Genomic DNA, 15,041 nt, shown 5'->3' on the forward strand with positions numbered 1-15,041 from the left:
GCCATCGTCAGTGCGTCCAAGAGCGCTGCCTATCGACGGCGTGACCCATGGATGTAGCGGGTGCATCGCAGTCCTGACAGCGATATTGGCGGAGTTGAGGAGGACGATTTGGCATGCAGGTCGACCCTTGCAACATCGGTGGTGGTGTCTCCACGATTCCGAATCTCTGTTTGTTCCTAAAGATGTGGTAGCGCCTCGGCAATGCGATAGACATGGTTGAAGGTACAATCCATCGGGACAACTTATGATGCAAGGCGAGAATCCCCCATGGCTTCATAGAGTTTGGACTCGGGCGCGACCGAGACGATCCGGTTGAGGGGAAAGATGCCTGTTTTGCCTGTGCTCTTGTTGACGCCGGCTGCCCAGCCGTCCGGGAAGCTCTCGCTGCAAATGTGAGAATGGGGAGGAGGTGTGAGTCCAACAGATTGGTGGCTCGTTCCCACACATGCCCTGCCGCGCTCCATCCGCTGGACATTGCAGGCGCAGAGAGGGTTGGCCGGGCATGGGCTTACGTGATTTCAATCACATTTCCGAGCTCCATTGTCATTTCGTCCTCCTCCATTGCCCGGTAGGGCACGCTGACGACGAAGAGCTCGCGCTGCGGATTCGATTCGCCGGTGGTGTCGCTTCCTGTGGCTGCCAAGGCTGCGCTGGTGATATGCTCATACTGCGGTGGCGGTGACATGGTGCGAACCGAATAGTTCGTTGAGGGCAGAGCCGAACTGGAGGCGGGCACTATCGGCGTTGCCAGGCCCGGGCCGTTGGAGCTCTCGGACAGCCGTGCGCCAGAGGTGCTCACGGTCGACGATGGCCACGGGATATCGGTCAAGGGGAGAACTTCGACGTCGTCGGGCTGGTACTGGCCCCGCAGCTGCGGATTGCGTTCGCCGAATCGGCCAGTGCCGCCGATGCTCCCAGATGCCCCTGCCTTTGTCAGACGGCCCTTCCTTGACTTGTACACCAGGACGGCAAGCAGGATGCCAATGATCAAGACGCACGGTATGGCGACAGCGAGGACAATGATCACTGTGTTTGGCCCTGTCCCAGAGGTGCTTGGAGCGACTGGTCCTGATGTTGGATTGGGCAGGAGGGTGGTGATGAACACGGGCGAGCCAGAGATGACAACAGTGACGACGGTCATGTTCGGCGAGACTGTGCCGGACGTTGCTGGACCGGCGGTGATGCTTGGGACATTGGTGACTGAGCCCGATGCAGAGGCTGAGGTGGGAGAAGGAGCATTGTTGGTGTTCTGAGTCGCCGAGACCGGCGGCGGACCGTTGGATGCTGGAGGAGCAGGGGGCGGCGGTGGTGGTGGAGGAGGAGGCGGAGGAGAGGGAGGAGAAGGAGGTGGAGGCGGCGGAGGGGGAGGTGGTGGACTGATGCCGCCGATAATCTGGGTGTTGTGTGAGATGGTTGGGTGAGAAGATGGTTGGGAAGTAGTTGCCTTGGCGATCGTGACATGACAGGCAAGACATGTCCCTGGATAACAGTTGCGCAGAGCCGGCGACTCGGCAACACTGCGTGCCGGACCCAATCGTGCACAAGACTGCATGGCAATGCATTGCATTGCGGACTTGTTCGTACCTGGTAGACCGACCAAGGATTGTTGCCGGCCGTGCCCTCGAGACAGGACCCACACAGCTCATTGCCGGAGCAGAACTGGTTGCAGGAGGAAGCCGCCCACTTGGTGCTTTGCGACAGATTGGGCAGACACGAACACATCAGGGTATTGCAGTTTTGCGTCCCAGAGGCATAGGCCCAGCCGACAGCGACATAGCCCGGGTTGGACGAGGCACACTGGCTGATGCAGCCCTCGATCGAGATTGAGTACTGCGAGGTATCGAGTGGGGTGCGGGTCCACCACATGCTTGAGTAACAGCCAGCATAGGTCCAGCCGGTGAGGGACATTCTTGGTGCAGGAGAGCTTGAGGATGGTGGCGACGACGGCAACGACGACAACGATCATGGCCAGGCGAGATGCCCGCAGCAGAAGCCAACGAAGGACGAAGCGAGGGGGAGGAGCAGGGCAGGCGGGGCTCGCCCAGGCACCGGCGAGGCGGCTGCAGAGCGCCGATTTGCATGCACATCGGCTTTGCCAGAGCAGCCTCCGTCATCGCTTGTGCAGCCTCTGCCTTGCGCCCTTTCCCATTTTCCTATGCATCTTCATACGCCCGCAAGCGCCTCGGCCAGAGGATTGTGAGCGCAAACGGGGCGACGACAAGGGCAGAGTTTCGTGGGGACCAGGAGTGGGTGGGGAGGCTGGCGGGCGCGATCTGCGATCTGGCCTTCGCGGCGATGGGGGGGAGTGGGTGGGCCTTGCGCTGCGTCGACTGGCACCAGCAGCCATTGGCCAGCGCCGACAGGCGCCGATGCATCGTGGGAATGCATCGCTGCGATCTGGCAGAGCGACCCACATGGCCTGTCCCCATCCCCCCCCTTATATGCTGGCTCTTGGGGATGGGGGTATATATGGTAGCCGCCGAGCCCAGATTACCTCGCCGCGGGCGGTGCCGTCCAACATGGCCCGGCCTGTGCTGTCGTCGGCAGTTGCAGGCGAAGCGCTCTCAAGTGGTTCCAAAAGGCACACGCCGCCAAGAACGGCGATATGTCAGTGGCGATAGCGGTAACTATGTTTCATATCTTGGCCACCCCATGCAACCCGGTGGAGGTCTGCTCAAACAATCGGGCCAATGGTTTACATAGATAGACAGACAGACTAATGGATAGATTGGACCGGCAGAGCAAATGCAGCCAGGGTGAGGATCATTGATGGAGGATGGATGGTAAGAGACAGAAGAACCGACTGGCGAAGCAAGACGTAAGGCCGACAGCCAGCCGTTGCTACTACTGCAATTGCTGCTGCTGCTGCTGCAGCCACCAGGTATGTCGTGTCGCCTGAGCATGCAGCGAAGAGTGCTCTCTCTTGTGGGCTCATGAGGTGGCCGGGGCACCAAAGGTGGCTTCATAGATCTTGGAACTGGGCGAGAGCGAGACAACCAGCTGGATCGGGAAGATGCCGGATCGACCTGTGGCCAGACTCTTTCCATGCGCCCAGCCGTCGTCATAGGTTTGGCTGTCATATGAGCGCAGCGATCCCAGGTTAGTATCGAGATACGTCTTGCAGCCCGGCATGATAGCACTCCGCCAGCACTCACCTGATCTCGACGAGGTCTCCGGCGTTCAGGCTCAGCTCGTCGTCCTCGGAAGCGGTGAAAGGCCGGCATGCGACAAAGACGTTTGTCGGTCGAGGCTCCGAGGCATGCAATCTCTCCAGCGTGCCCGCTGTCGGGTATTCTCGGTAAGCCGCCGCCTCGATCCGCTGGATCATATCGTAGACCGGTGGCGGTGTCATGCCCCGCACCGGCAACGGAAGAGCGACCGCCTGGGTGGTTGGGGGGTGGTCGCTGCTGATATGGGCGCGGCTGTCGTGGAGGCCAATGGAAGCCGTCGAGGCTGCCGGCGAGAGCCCGAGATCGCCCGCCTGGGTCAATGGGACCATGTCGATGGAAAAGTTCCGTCGGGGCTCAAAGCGCATGACAGCCACTGGAGCCGCACCTGGAGGGAGGTCGTGGCTCTGCTTACTACGAGCAAGGCATCGCCGAGCGGCAAAGAACAGGATCAAGACGAGCAAGCACAGCGATATGGTGGCGATGAACAGGATCATCCACAGGTTGTAGTTGGTTTGGACAGCATTGCTGGTGTCAGAGGCGCCTGCGGACGTCGTGGTCGCGAGTATCATAGTGGTTGTTCCGCTGACGACCGCCATGGTTGATCCGGCCGGGGCATGGAGCGACGCAATTTGCGAGGACACCGATGTCTGGCCACGAACAGCCGCTGTGGAAGCAGTAGAGGGTGCTGGAGTTGATGGAAGCGGCTGGGGTGCATTTGAGGGTGCTGTCGCCGACGGGCCCACAGGAGGAGAGGGTACCGGCGGTGCGGGCGAGGATGTGGATGAAGGGGAAGGTGGTGGTGGTGGTGGTGGAGGAGGAGGAGGAGGCGATGGCGGTGAACTCGGTGCCTGTTGTCAAAATCAAAGATGGGATATGTTGAGCGACAAGATCTCGGGTCAAGCCGACATGTCTCTGGCCAAGCCGACATGTCTCGTGCAAGCAAGTATGCAAGCAAGCGAGCAAGTAAGCGAAGCACATCCATCTCTGGAGCAAGCACCACGCAGGTCGTTCGGAACAAGTGACAGAGCGTTCAAACGACGAGGCTGGCAAGTCCCTGGGGGCTCTGGCCCTGGCTTCCAATCTTACCTGATAGACACTCCAGGTGTTCACGCCCCAGCTGCCAAGACAGGAACCGCAGGACGAGCCAGTGCTGCACTTGACGTCGCAGTAGGAGTCGGCCCACTTGGCTCCGGCCGAGAGATTGCTGAGACAGACGCACACGGCCTCGTTGCACTTCAGAGACGACGACGGATAGACCCAGCCGATGGCAGCGTAGGCAAATGTGCTGCATGCCCGGATGCACCCCTGCTCGTCATTGGAGTACTTGGACGTATCCAGCGCCGGGGTATTCCAGACGAACGAGGCATAGCAGCCCGCATAGGTCCAGCTACCTGACATGGTGCGATACCGGAGCTCGAGAGAACAGCAAGTGGATGCGCGCGGCCGAGAGCGGGTCTGGGCTGGAGAACCGCGGGACACAGGCCCGAGATGATGAGGGGGGGAGAAAGCAGTCGAGGGGGGGACAGGCGAGACTGCCCAATCGATAGGCAGCAGCTCGGCAGGAGGAGTGCTGGCGGACGGAGTGCTTGTCCAGAAGACGAGCAGACAGGCGATGGCCCCGGTGGGTTGCTGGCTGGCGAGTAACACCCGCCGATGCAGCGCACTTGGCGCGGTCGGTGCATGGTGGTTGCCCATGTCGCTGGCTGGTCAAGGACATCCCTTGCAGTCGGCCGGGAGAGGCGCCCGAAGTTCGCTGCGCTTGTCTGTCTGTGCGATCAGGCCGGCAAGGAGGCTGTTGCACCTGTCCCCCGCCACCCTGCCCACCGCCCTTGAACCACCAGCCCCTTGGCCGAGGGTGGTTGCGCTTGCGTCTCGGAGCTGCGAGCACCAGCCAGTCTTATAGGCGGAAGCCGCTATCTCTGTGCGCTCCGGTCTTTACTGCGGGTGAGCTGCTGCTGGCTTTGTTTCCTGAGACATTCGCGACCGTCGATTGGCCCGATGCAGTCGTGCGATACCGTGCGGGTGAGGCCCACGGTATTGGCAGCTATTCAGACGACACTGGCTCCTTGGTGCAGCAACACCGACACTGCGCCAGCGGGTGGGCGGGTGTGGGTTCGTGGGGAGGGGGAGCGAGAAGCGAAGAACGAGCGTGGGAACGCCATGGTCGTTGCTCCCGAGCGTTATGGCTTCGGCTGCGGTGTGCTGGCATCTCGCCGTTGGGACGCAGTGTCTAGTGCCATGTCCTCATACCATCGGCTCGCTGAGTTTATCCAAGATGCACACAACCCAGGCTCCCGCCACTCGCTCGTCATCATGGTACGGCAGCGATGCTCGGCGTATCCAGGTCGATCTATTTCGGCTTGGGCGCCGTTACGTCGGCGGCGTCGTTGCTGTCGTGGGGATTCCCTGTCCCGGCCCCGCGCCCGCCACCCCGGCCTGGATCGGCTTCTCGGTATACATCTGGATCAGCGCCTTGTAGTCATAAAACCCGGACTGGATGTCATGGACCACCTGCACGCAGTCCCGCGATGGGTGGGAGATGGTCAGCCGAACGACAACACAGGCGACCGGGCAATGGCGTCGATCCCACAGCCAAAGCCGCCTCTGTGCTCTCTCGGGTGGACTTGCCTGCATGACCAGATCCTCGGCCTCCTCGCGAGTGAGTCGCTTGTTCTCGTCGCCAAAGTCGGTCAGGATATCGATCGTTGTCTTGACGGATATCATGCCCTCGTGAACCTCTCGTCCACGATTGTTGGCTCGATCGAGCGGGCTGGCGTAATGCAAGTGCAGGTGGGGAGAGAGGATGACAAGCACAGGTGGGGAGAGAGGATGGCAAGCACAGATGTCATTGCTGGTATCCGAGTTTTGGATCGATACCGGGCCAAAGTGATGCTGGGTAGAGGATGCGGTCCGCACCACGGCATCGGCCGGCTGCTCTGTCATCAAGATTTGTCTCGACTGCAGATCGACTGCAGGTCGACTGCATCCAGAGCAGCTCTGGCTGGCGACTTACGCAAACACTCGGAATGCCCGCATCAGGCTGTCGTCCTTCATGGAGAGCTGGACTTTGCGCGACATGGCTTTGACGAAGGCTGGCGGTGCAGGCAGAGAACGTCAGGAGTGCCACTGAGCAAGCGGGCAGAGATGGCGGCAGCCGGGATGGTGGTGGCAGGGCCATTTGCTCACACTCGAAATCGATTTCTTCGCCACTGTCGATCTCCGACATGAGGGCTTCGATTTCGTTCTGGACCAATGTCGTTCGTTCGTTCGTGGAGGGGTCAGCATCGGCGACATGGGCAACGCGAGCGGCTCGGATCTGTCGGTATTCGAGCGGGCTGGCTGTCCATGCGCCATATACCATGTGCCATGCGCCATATGCCATGTGCCATGTGCCGTGTCCTCTGGTCCCTCCTGGTGCAGTCCTTTCATACCTTGGAGACCCGTAAGCCGAGCGTCGTCATCAAGGTCTCGAGCTCGTCCATGTCGATTGTTCCGCCGTGGTCCAGGTCCACGAGCCAAAAGATCTCGATGAGCTCCTGCAGCTCTGCCGGGCTCATCCCCGTGGCGATGACCAGGTTCGGGTCGATCGAGACATATCCGGCCCGACTGGCTTCCTTCTCCTCACGGACAGTGGAAGGGCGCCGGTTTTGGGTCGACCGGCGTTTGGTGAGCTTGGCTCGATTGTCGGCTGGCGGCTTGGCTGCCTCGCGCATGTTGGGAACAGCGTCGTCCTTTTCGGCCGAGAGGTTGGTCTTCTTGGTCGGCGGCTTGACCATCAGGATGTCCAAGAGTATGCTCTGCGGCAGTTGCGTGGGGATACGGTGGCAGCAATGGATGAAAATAGGTGCCCAGGCGGTTCTGCGCTGGCGATGGGGAGCATCGTCGATTGTGGACGCTGAGTGACGGACGCTTGGTTTCGGCGTTGGGTATCGGGCGAGACGCAGATGGAATCGCAAACCAACCGCACACAATTCGGACGGGTGGTGATGTCACAGGTTCGTGATGCGAGCGGGGTGATGTCACCCAGCACACTTTTCCGATCATAAACTTTTACAGAACACCCCAACGCGGATGGCCGATGAGACATCGACTGCAGAGACCCTGGAGTCACGGATGAACCGACCCAATGGACCGTTGGCCGATATGATCCGACTATGGCGTGTTTTGAACGAACGAGACAACGTCCCACTGCTTTTCCCAACACGCTGCACAGCCCATCACACTGCATAACCATAGGCAGTCCAAATATGCAGCCAACTGCGAAAGACAACGATCCAAGAAGCAAGCCAATTTAGGGGGGGGGATACTAACGACCGCGACTGCAGGACCTTGGCCCACGCCACGGAACTAAAAGTGTCGGATACGAGCCGAGGCCCAAGCGAGGTTGGGCAAAGCTGAGTGCAAGACTCTTGACAGGGAACGACAGCGTTGGCGTCTTAGACAGCAGTCGACGAGGACGAGGACGAGGACGAATCCTGGCCAAACTTGACCCGGGCCGCCAGCTTCTCGCCGCGGATGCTCTCCTTGCGCTCGATGATGGCCTTGGCCCTCTCGATGGTAGCCTTGCTGAGAGACATGGTCGACTGGCGAACAATCTCGTCCTCGTAAGGAACCTTCCACGAATCGGGCGAGTACTCGGTGGGGCGGGTCATGATGCGGTTGAGCTCCTCGCGGACGGTGGTGCAGTACTCGTCGAGAGGGAGGTCGTTCTCGTCGTAGCCAAAGGGGTTCTCGATCTCGCCACCGATGGACTCCATGCCGAGGAGGGTGAAGGCCGCCATGAAGGTAACGGGGATGGTGGCCCAGCCGAGGGGAGCGACGATCTGGAAGGGGAGCGAGAGGATGTAGAGAACCAGGGTCTGCTTCAAGTGGATGCTGTAAGCGACGGGGATCGGGGTATTGCGGATACGCTCGAAAACGGCCAGAGAGTCGACGATGCTGGCGAGGCCGCTGTTAAGGGCGCCCTGCTGAGCGCCGTCGATCAGATCTGCATGTGCAGGCGGGTGGCGTTGTTTCGATGAGGGATGCGACCGAGCAGGGCGGGGGCGGCAGGGATGCAGATGCGAGGGTATCGGATCAGTAACGGCGCCGATATCGGTGTGCAGCGGACGGAGCTCCCATCAGCCGCGTAACAGGACCACCAGTCAACCAGGCCAGTAGGACATGCAGCAGCTCAACCATCAGCAACCGAGGCGGCGCGGCTTACCGTGCTCCTTGCAGTACGAGATGAACGAGCTCAGGTGGAACGAGATCTCGATGGGCAGGTTGACCAGCTCGGGAGGGTTGGGGTTGGAGGGGTGGTAGTCGGGGAGGTGGACGATGAGCGGGGCGAGGTCGCTGTATTTGTAGTCCAGCTCGTTGCGGAGGAAGTGCTTGGTGGATGAGGCAAAGGCCATGAGCAGGTTCATGGCGCCCTTCTTGAGACGGAAGACCGCCTCCTGCTGGCCGTCCTTGGCGGCAACACCGATCCAGATGATACGGGCCATGTTGCGGATCTGGGTTCGGATGGAGCTCCATGTGCGGCAGCCCTCCCAGTATCTGTGAAAGCAGAGGCCGTGTGGAGGCGATGCAGAGATAGGGATGGCGCCGAAGCGAGCGGTCAGGACACGAGCGACAGCATGGCAGGGGCGGCAGCATGGCGGCAGCGTGGCAGCAGCGTGGCAGCAGCGAGCCAAAGCCTGTCACTCCATCTCTGCTTGAACGGACGCCTTGGCACCCAACCTACCGGTCGTAAGAGGTGTTGTTGCGGAAGACCAGCAGCAGACCCATGACGACACCGAGGATGCTGATGAGCTGCGGCGGGATGGCAAACCAGGTGATTTCATAGACCTCGTAGAGCACCGTCCACAGCAACGACCAGACGGTGACGATGGTGGCGGGAATCAAGATCTTTGGGATGACGGAGCCCTTGTAGGCGACAGCGTCGATGTAGCGGTACCGCACCACGTTGGAGGAGATGTCGACGCGGATCTGGGTGGCATGGTGGGTGGTGAGGAAGGACTTTGCATAGTCCGAGTAGGAGACGTGGCGCTTGTGGTGCTTGCCGCCCGAGGGCACGCTCAGCAGGGGGCTCGCCTCGGTGGCCGGAGCGGAAGAGGAGGAGGAGGCTTGCTGGGAGGACTGGGACTGGGACATTGCGCAGGACGGACGGGTCAAAGCCAGGAAGATGAGGGGGGAGAGAAGGACGAGAAGGACGAGGGACAAGACAGGCGGGTGGGGGGAGGCAAAGCCCGGCGGTTGCAGCCGGCTTGGGTGGCTCGAGCCAGGTGTGTGTGTGGCCTGCGCTGTCTGTGTGTGCCGCCAAGCCGCCCTGTCTGTCCCGCGGCGCACGGCTTGGCCGCACACACAGACAGCGCGCTCGGCACCGCCCCCGCGCAGCGCCGCCCGCGTTCTGTGCAGAAGGCGGTGTCGCGCCTCGTCGCACGGACGCGTCTGTGGCGCAGCAGCCGCTGGATGCAGCCTGGATGCAGCCTGGATCGAGCCTGGCTGGGTCGCCAAAGCACCCCGGATTTGTGCCGTTGGCCGCGAATGTCCTTTGGATTCCGTCTGCTTGTTTGTGCATCAGCTCGCCCATCAGCTCGCCCATCGGCTCGCCCATCGGCTCGCCCATCGGCTCGCTCTTCCGCTTGCTCATCTGCAGGCTGCATTGTCGCTGGATGTCGCTGCTGCCTCTCCGTGCCTTCCTGTTGCAGCCTGTATCTGCCTCGCCCTGTCTCTCTGTGGCTCTGCGTCGCCTTCCCTGGCTCCTCCTGGCGACCCTCTGTCCACCTGCGCTGGCACTTCGTCATCGAACACACGACTCTATCGACTGTCCCAGGTCCATCGCCGGCACTGAAATTCGGCCCTCGTGTCAGTGCTGCCACCTGCTGCCCAAGGCGGCTCTCACAGTCATTTCATACCCAAGTCCGGTCCGTATCTCCACCGCCAGTCCAACACCCCGGCTTGACATCCGCACCCGGAACTCGCCCTGGTGCAAGCACGTTCAGTCCAAGTATGTTGCTCCGTGCTTGTACCTGTGGATACAACTGAATGTCTGGTCGCGCCCTGCAAGGAGTATGGACAGCCAGCGAATGTCCGTTTTGCAGCCCTGGTCTTTGGACTAGTTTTTCTCATCCCATTCGCCTTCCTCACCAGGTCGCCTCTGTCGTGTCTGTCCACTGACATCTCTCCTGCCCTAGCTGCTGCAATTCCACTGCCACTTTTCATCGCTTTATTCCAGAGTAAAGCTACGCAATCGCCAACATGGATTCTCGATCCGCCGCCATCGGATTTCTCAAGAAGCGAGGCGCCGAGCGAGGCGCCGATGCTCCCAGTCCGCCGCTCGCTTCCATCCCAGTCCATCCGGCCGTCAGGGACATTCGCGGATCTTCCAGCCAGTCGCCGGCCTCGTCTCCAAGCCTTTCCGATCCCGAAAGCAGCCTCTCGGTTCAGTCAACGCTTTCGCCGTCCTCGCCCTTTGTCGCCGGCAACAATGCCGCTACACCGCCAGAGATTTGGGAGCGGGACGACTACAGCTCCTGGGGAGAAATCGACGCCAGCGCTTTCGCCACCCGACCACGATCGATATCTGCGCCGGGCTCGATGACGCTGTCGCGGTATCCGTACGAGCGCATCTCGGCCATGCTGCGGCGGAAGGAAGAGGAGCTGCTTCTCGACCGCGAGTTTGCCAACGCTGGAGAAACCACGTTTGAGCGCAAGGTCGTCGCCCAAATCCACAAAAACAACCTCAACCGCCAACAAGCCCAGTCACAGGCCCAGCCAACAAGCCAACCAGCAAACCAGCCAGCAAGTCAGCCAGCAATCCAGCCAGCGACCCAGCCGGAGGCTCCTGAAGCCAATACCCGCGCTCTGCGAGCCAAGGCGGTCCAGTTCCTGTCCCTGAGCCGGCCAGCAACGGCTGGCGCTTCGACAACCACTACCGGTGTGCCACCCTTGCCCGACTCCGATATGCGCTCGGCGCACCAGATCCGGTCCGAGGCAGTCTCGTTTCTCACTCTGCGACGAGGTCACACGGTCAGCACCGAGGCACCGGCATCGACCCTGTCGGATTTGCCCACCGCCTCCCAGCTCCTGGCTACCCAGCTTGCCAGAGGCGAGAGCCCTCCGAGCCGAAGGTCATCTCGCAAGGACCGCGAGTCTCTCACTGTCCCTCCGGACCGAAACCGAGGCAGTACCCTTGAGCCCATCACCGAGGCGACGGAGGAGTCGCAGTCGGAAGCCGACAGCGACTCGGAGCGACCGCGTTGCAGCAACAGTGGGTCCAAGTCGTCCGGTCGCCACTCGGGTCGAAGGTCATCAGGTCTGTTTCCGAACCTGGCTGGATGCTGCTGCTCGAGTTGTCGCAGTCATAGTCGCCAAGCTTCTGTCGTCTCTTTTGGTTGTACGCTGTTTCTCACGCTTTCGTTGCCCGATGCTTCCGTCCAGGCCCATCCGAGCCTCTGCCCGATCCGTTCGGCCAATCCGGCGAGCGCTTCCTCCTCAATCGGGAGTCCCACCTGTCGCTTCTCACCCACGTCGCGCGGCCGTCCGCCCACCTCGACGATCTTTTCGTCATATCGCCGCTGTCTCCCACCAAGCGCCCGTGGACGGCCGAGGACCTGGACGGCATCCCTGGCGAGCTGCAGATTGCGCCTGTGCTGCACATGCAGCCGTCGATTCTCAGCCTAGCAAAGCACCAGCGCCGCAACAGCGATAGCAGCATCGTGATCCACGACACGCTGCAGAGCGGCGACAGCGGAGATGCCGCCGTAGGCGCCAAGCTCTTCCAAACCTCGCGCAAGGGCCAGGAGATCCGCTGGTTTCGCTTCTTTTCCGAGTCTGGCGACGCCGTCAAGCGGGGTCTGCGCAAGTCAAGTTCGGGCGACCTCAAATTCAAAGCCCAGCCGATGGTGGGGCCCGACGGACAGCCCATCTTCCCTGTTCGTTCCTCAAGCCGCACGGTTTACTCCAAGAAAGAAGCTCTCGGACCAACCACTGCTTCTGCTGCTGCTTCTGCCGCCACTGCTGCCGCAGCGTCATCGAGCGCACACAGCCTCCCAAAGGTATGGCCGTCCCTGGTGGGCAATCCAAAGCCCTTGTTCACCAACCCGATTCCGTTCGATATCGCTGCCATCAATGCTCTCTCCGCGATGCCCACCAATGACTCTGAGCCCGCGGGCAACTTCCAGTCTACCATCGGCCGTCTCTTTGCGACGATCAAAAAGTCACCGGCCACCAACGCATCGTCGACGCCGTCCACCACCTCCGGCAATGCCCTCCGACTCGTCAAGTCGTCCGACACCCTGATGCAATCCACGCTTCCCGCGCCTGTCTCAGGGCTGAATCGCAGCAATTCGCGGGGCAGCCATTCGTCCAACCCCAGCTCGACCGCGCCCCCAGAGCCGCCTGTCGAGATGCCCAAGACTCTGCAACGGGCCAATGTCGTTCTCGTGAACTCGGGCACGACCCTGCAGCGGGCCAACAGCGGTTCCGGTAGCGGCAGCGCTTCTCGGGTGCTCTCGCCCACGCCTGCACCCATCGATCCTGAAGACGCCGCCAGCGGCAACGCAGCAGCGGCTGCATACCCAGAGGTTGCCAGTTCCAGCTCAGGCTCAGGCTCCGGCTCAGGCTCTGGTTCAGGTATTGGCGGTGCCGGTCGCGCCGTCGTCAACCAACTCTCGCTCAAGCGCATCAAGATGCCGCCCCGGGCTACATCGGTGTCGCATTCGGACGATAAGAAGCTGCTCGCGCTGGCATTGATGGTGGCCAACCCGTCTGGACACGGTCCTGCGGATGCTGCCGCTCCTGGGTCCGAGGGCTACATCTCCGATGTGTTTGTGCCTTCAAAGGTACCCGTGCCGCCGCCTATGCCGGCGCAGCCGGTCCCTGTTCCGGTGCCGATGCACCCAGGCGCAAGCGCGAGCATGACGGACGGAGCGTCGGCGCGAGGTATTGTGGTCGGGGCGCCATCGCCAGGCCGTTCGTCCAGCCGCCTCGACACCCAGAGCCAGCGCGAGCGCGACCATGTTCATTTCAAGGGCATGGTCTACCAGGTCAAGGGAAAGAAGAACAAGATCCGCGAGCGACTGCTGCTGCTGTTTGACGACCTCTTCGTCATCGCCAAGGAGGTCGGCCCCGAGTCGCGGCGATCCTCACGCACGCTTTCACGCAGCAACAGCGGCAAGATCAACGTCGAGACGCCCTCCAACGCAGCCTCGGGGTCGTCACAGAGCAAGCCCGGCGAGACTCTGTACCAAGTTGTGGATCTTATGGCCCTGGACGACATCAAGGCCGTCAACTGGCTCAGTTTGGAGCAAGGTTTCAAGCGCGACTCGGTGCTGTCTCTGTCGTCGTTGAAGGATCCGCTAGGCATGGGGCTCCTGTGCGAGATCGACACGCACATTACGTCGCTGGTGCTGTCCAGCATGCTCTCGTGCAAGCTCTCGGACATTGCGCGCTGGCTTCACACCTTTCCGGGAGCAGCAGCTGATGACAAGGCGCGGTATCTGCTTGGCCCAAACCGCATGGAGATCCTGGGCGCGTTCATCGGCCTGTATCCCCTTAAGGGCGTGAGCATCAGCGATGCCTTCCGGATGGTGGTCGAGACTCTGGCGATCTCACCCGAGGTGATTGCGCCGCCCTTCATCTTGAAGTGGAAGCAGGCCAACAAGGACCTGGTCAACTTTGACTTTGGCGAGGCCGTCAAGATCGTGGTCTCGCTGCTTGACAGCATGACGCAGCTCCAGCAGCAGCTGGCGCAGACCCCAAGCGACATTGCCGCCAAGATGATCATCCGGCTTGGTGTCGTGAGCGGAGCCAGCGGCGCACCAAGCAGCGGCGCGCTCGACGCATCGTGGCCGGCCAAGTCGGCGGGCCCCAGTGAAGGCATGCTGCCACATCGGCTCGTCCTGAGAAAGCCGAGCGCGGCCATATCCGTAACGATTCCGAGCGCCGATCCGGACCTTCAGATCCAGCTGCGCGGCACCGACCTGGTGTGCGATCCGCCGACGCTGACCTTCCAGACAAGCAGCCGAGCAACCTTCCGGGTGACGGGCACCAACTTTGGCAAGAAGCTCTTGTTCTTCCAGAAAACCGGACGCAAGCGACTGGCCTACTACGAGAACCCGCTGCCGCTGTGCATCGATGTTGAAAGCGAGCTCATGGAAAACATCCTGGAGCTGGTTGAAGACGGTAGCGGTGGCAGCAACAGCAACAGTACCAGTGTCAGCCGAGGCAGTGTCGTCGGCAGTCGCAACAGCACGACCGAGAGCCTCTATATCCCGTATGCAGAGTTTGTGACTGCCTACGACGCCAGCTGCGGTGGCCGACTGCCCTTCAAGAGTGACCTCTCGCTCGGACAGTACTCGCAATCGTCACAAACCAACGCGAGCGATGCCGCGGGCCGACGGCTGCAGTTCGGCATCGGCAGCGCCGCCAAGAAAGAAGACCTCGTGCGTGGACTGGAGCGAGCCCGGCGACGCAGGACTGACGAGGCTGATGCCTCTGGCGGAAGCAGCGAGAGCAACCTGGCCGAAGCACCGCCGCTGCGGGGCGAACGAGGCGTACAGACGCAGATACGGATGCGGTACCTGTTGGACCAGGTGTTTATGCTGGAGCGCAAGGGCATGACGCTCACCGAGATTGTCGATGAGGTGATCAAGAGCGAGGGCTTCAAGATCTGAGGCGGGTGGGTTCGGGCCGCTGTGCACTTTGGCTGCTGCACTTGGGCCAGATGCCCGATCAAACCGCGCTGTACCATATGACAAGACGGCAGCTTACAATATAGAGTCTTGTGTGGCCTGATCCTGGCTGCGACCGCCAGTGTCCAGATACCTTGTGCATTCGCTCATGTGCATCCAAGATCTGAGAACCGGGGCAGATGGTGGCCAGCCA

At 61.4% G+C, this 15,041-nt stretch overlaps 5 protein-coding genes across 5 annotated transcripts; 1 reads left to right on the forward strand and 4 right to left on the reverse strand.

The window, feature by feature from the left end:
* Nucleotides 1–143: 143 nt before the first annotated feature.
* BJ171DRAFT_28449 (uncharacterized protein) lies at nucleotides 144–2,116 on the reverse strand. Its single transcript, XM_053106929.1, has 3 exons — nucleotides 1,585–2,116; nucleotides 513–1,393; nucleotides 144–384 (listed from the first exon to the last, which is right to left on the reverse strand). Exons 1-3 carry the CDS (start codon nucleotides 1,906–1,908, stop codon nucleotides 243–245), a joined length of 1,347 nt encoding a protein of 448 aa, XP_052968408.1. The 5' UTR covers nucleotides 1,909–2,116; the 3' UTR covers nucleotides 144–242.
* A 492-nt stretch (nucleotides 2,117–2,608) lies between these two features.
* Nucleotides 2,609–4,767, reverse strand: BJ171DRAFT_597496 (uncharacterized protein). Its single transcript, XM_053114757.1, has 3 exons — nucleotides 4,257–4,767; nucleotides 3,156–4,018; nucleotides 2,609–3,073 (listed from the first exon to the last, which is right to left on the reverse strand). The coding sequence occupies exons 1-3, from the start codon at nucleotides 4,566–4,568 to the stop codon at nucleotides 2,932–2,934; spliced, it is 1,317 nt and encodes a 438-aa protein (XP_052968409.1). The 5' UTR covers nucleotides 4,569–4,767; the 3' UTR covers nucleotides 2,609–2,931.
* Nucleotides 4,768–5,500: 733 nt separating this feature from the next.
* BJ171DRAFT_597497 (uncharacterized protein) lies at nucleotides 5,501–6,946 on the reverse strand (the record flags this gene model as incomplete). Its single annotated transcript, XM_053114758.1, has 5 exons — nucleotides 5,501–5,681; nucleotides 5,799–5,940; nucleotides 6,184–6,262; nucleotides 6,357–6,486; nucleotides 6,602–6,946. 5 exons carry the CDS (start codon nucleotides 6,944–6,946, stop codon nucleotides 5,541–5,543), a joined length of 837 nt encoding a protein of 278 aa, XP_052968410.1. The 3' UTR covers nucleotides 5,501–5,540.
* A 366-nt stretch (nucleotides 6,947–7,312) lies between these two features.
* Nucleotides 7,313–9,340, reverse strand: BJ171DRAFT_597498 (Bestrophin, RFP-TM, chloride channel-domain-containing protein). The gene is made up of 3 exons (XM_053114759.1): nucleotides 8,896–9,340; nucleotides 8,377–8,708; nucleotides 7,313–8,157 (listed from the first exon to the last, which is right to left on the reverse strand). Exons 1-3 carry the CDS (start codon nucleotides 9,303–9,305, stop codon nucleotides 7,607–7,609), a joined length of 1,293 nt encoding a protein of 430 aa, XP_052968411.1. The 5' UTR covers nucleotides 9,306–9,340; the 3' UTR covers nucleotides 7,313–7,606.
* A 1,411-nt stretch (nucleotides 9,341–10,751) lies between these two features.
* On the forward strand, nucleotides 10,752–14,830 carry BJ171DRAFT_473347 (uncharacterized protein; the record flags this gene model as incomplete). Its single annotated transcript, XM_053108696.1, has 2 exons — nucleotides 10,752–11,469; nucleotides 11,595–14,830. The coding sequence occupies 2 exons, from the start codon at nucleotides 10,752–10,754 to the stop codon at nucleotides 14,828–14,830; spliced, it is 3,954 nt and encodes a 1,317-aa protein (XP_052968412.1).
* Between the last annotated feature and the right edge of the window lie 211 nt (nucleotides 14,831–15,041).

Source organism: Polychytrium aggregatum, assembly GCF_025602895.1.
Source record: "Polychytrium aggregatum strain JEL109 chromosome Unknown BJ171scaffold_11, whole genome shotgun sequence".
Lineage (NCBI taxonomy): Eukaryota > Fungi > Chytridiomycota > Chytridiomycetes > Polychytriales > Polychytrium > Polychytrium aggregatum.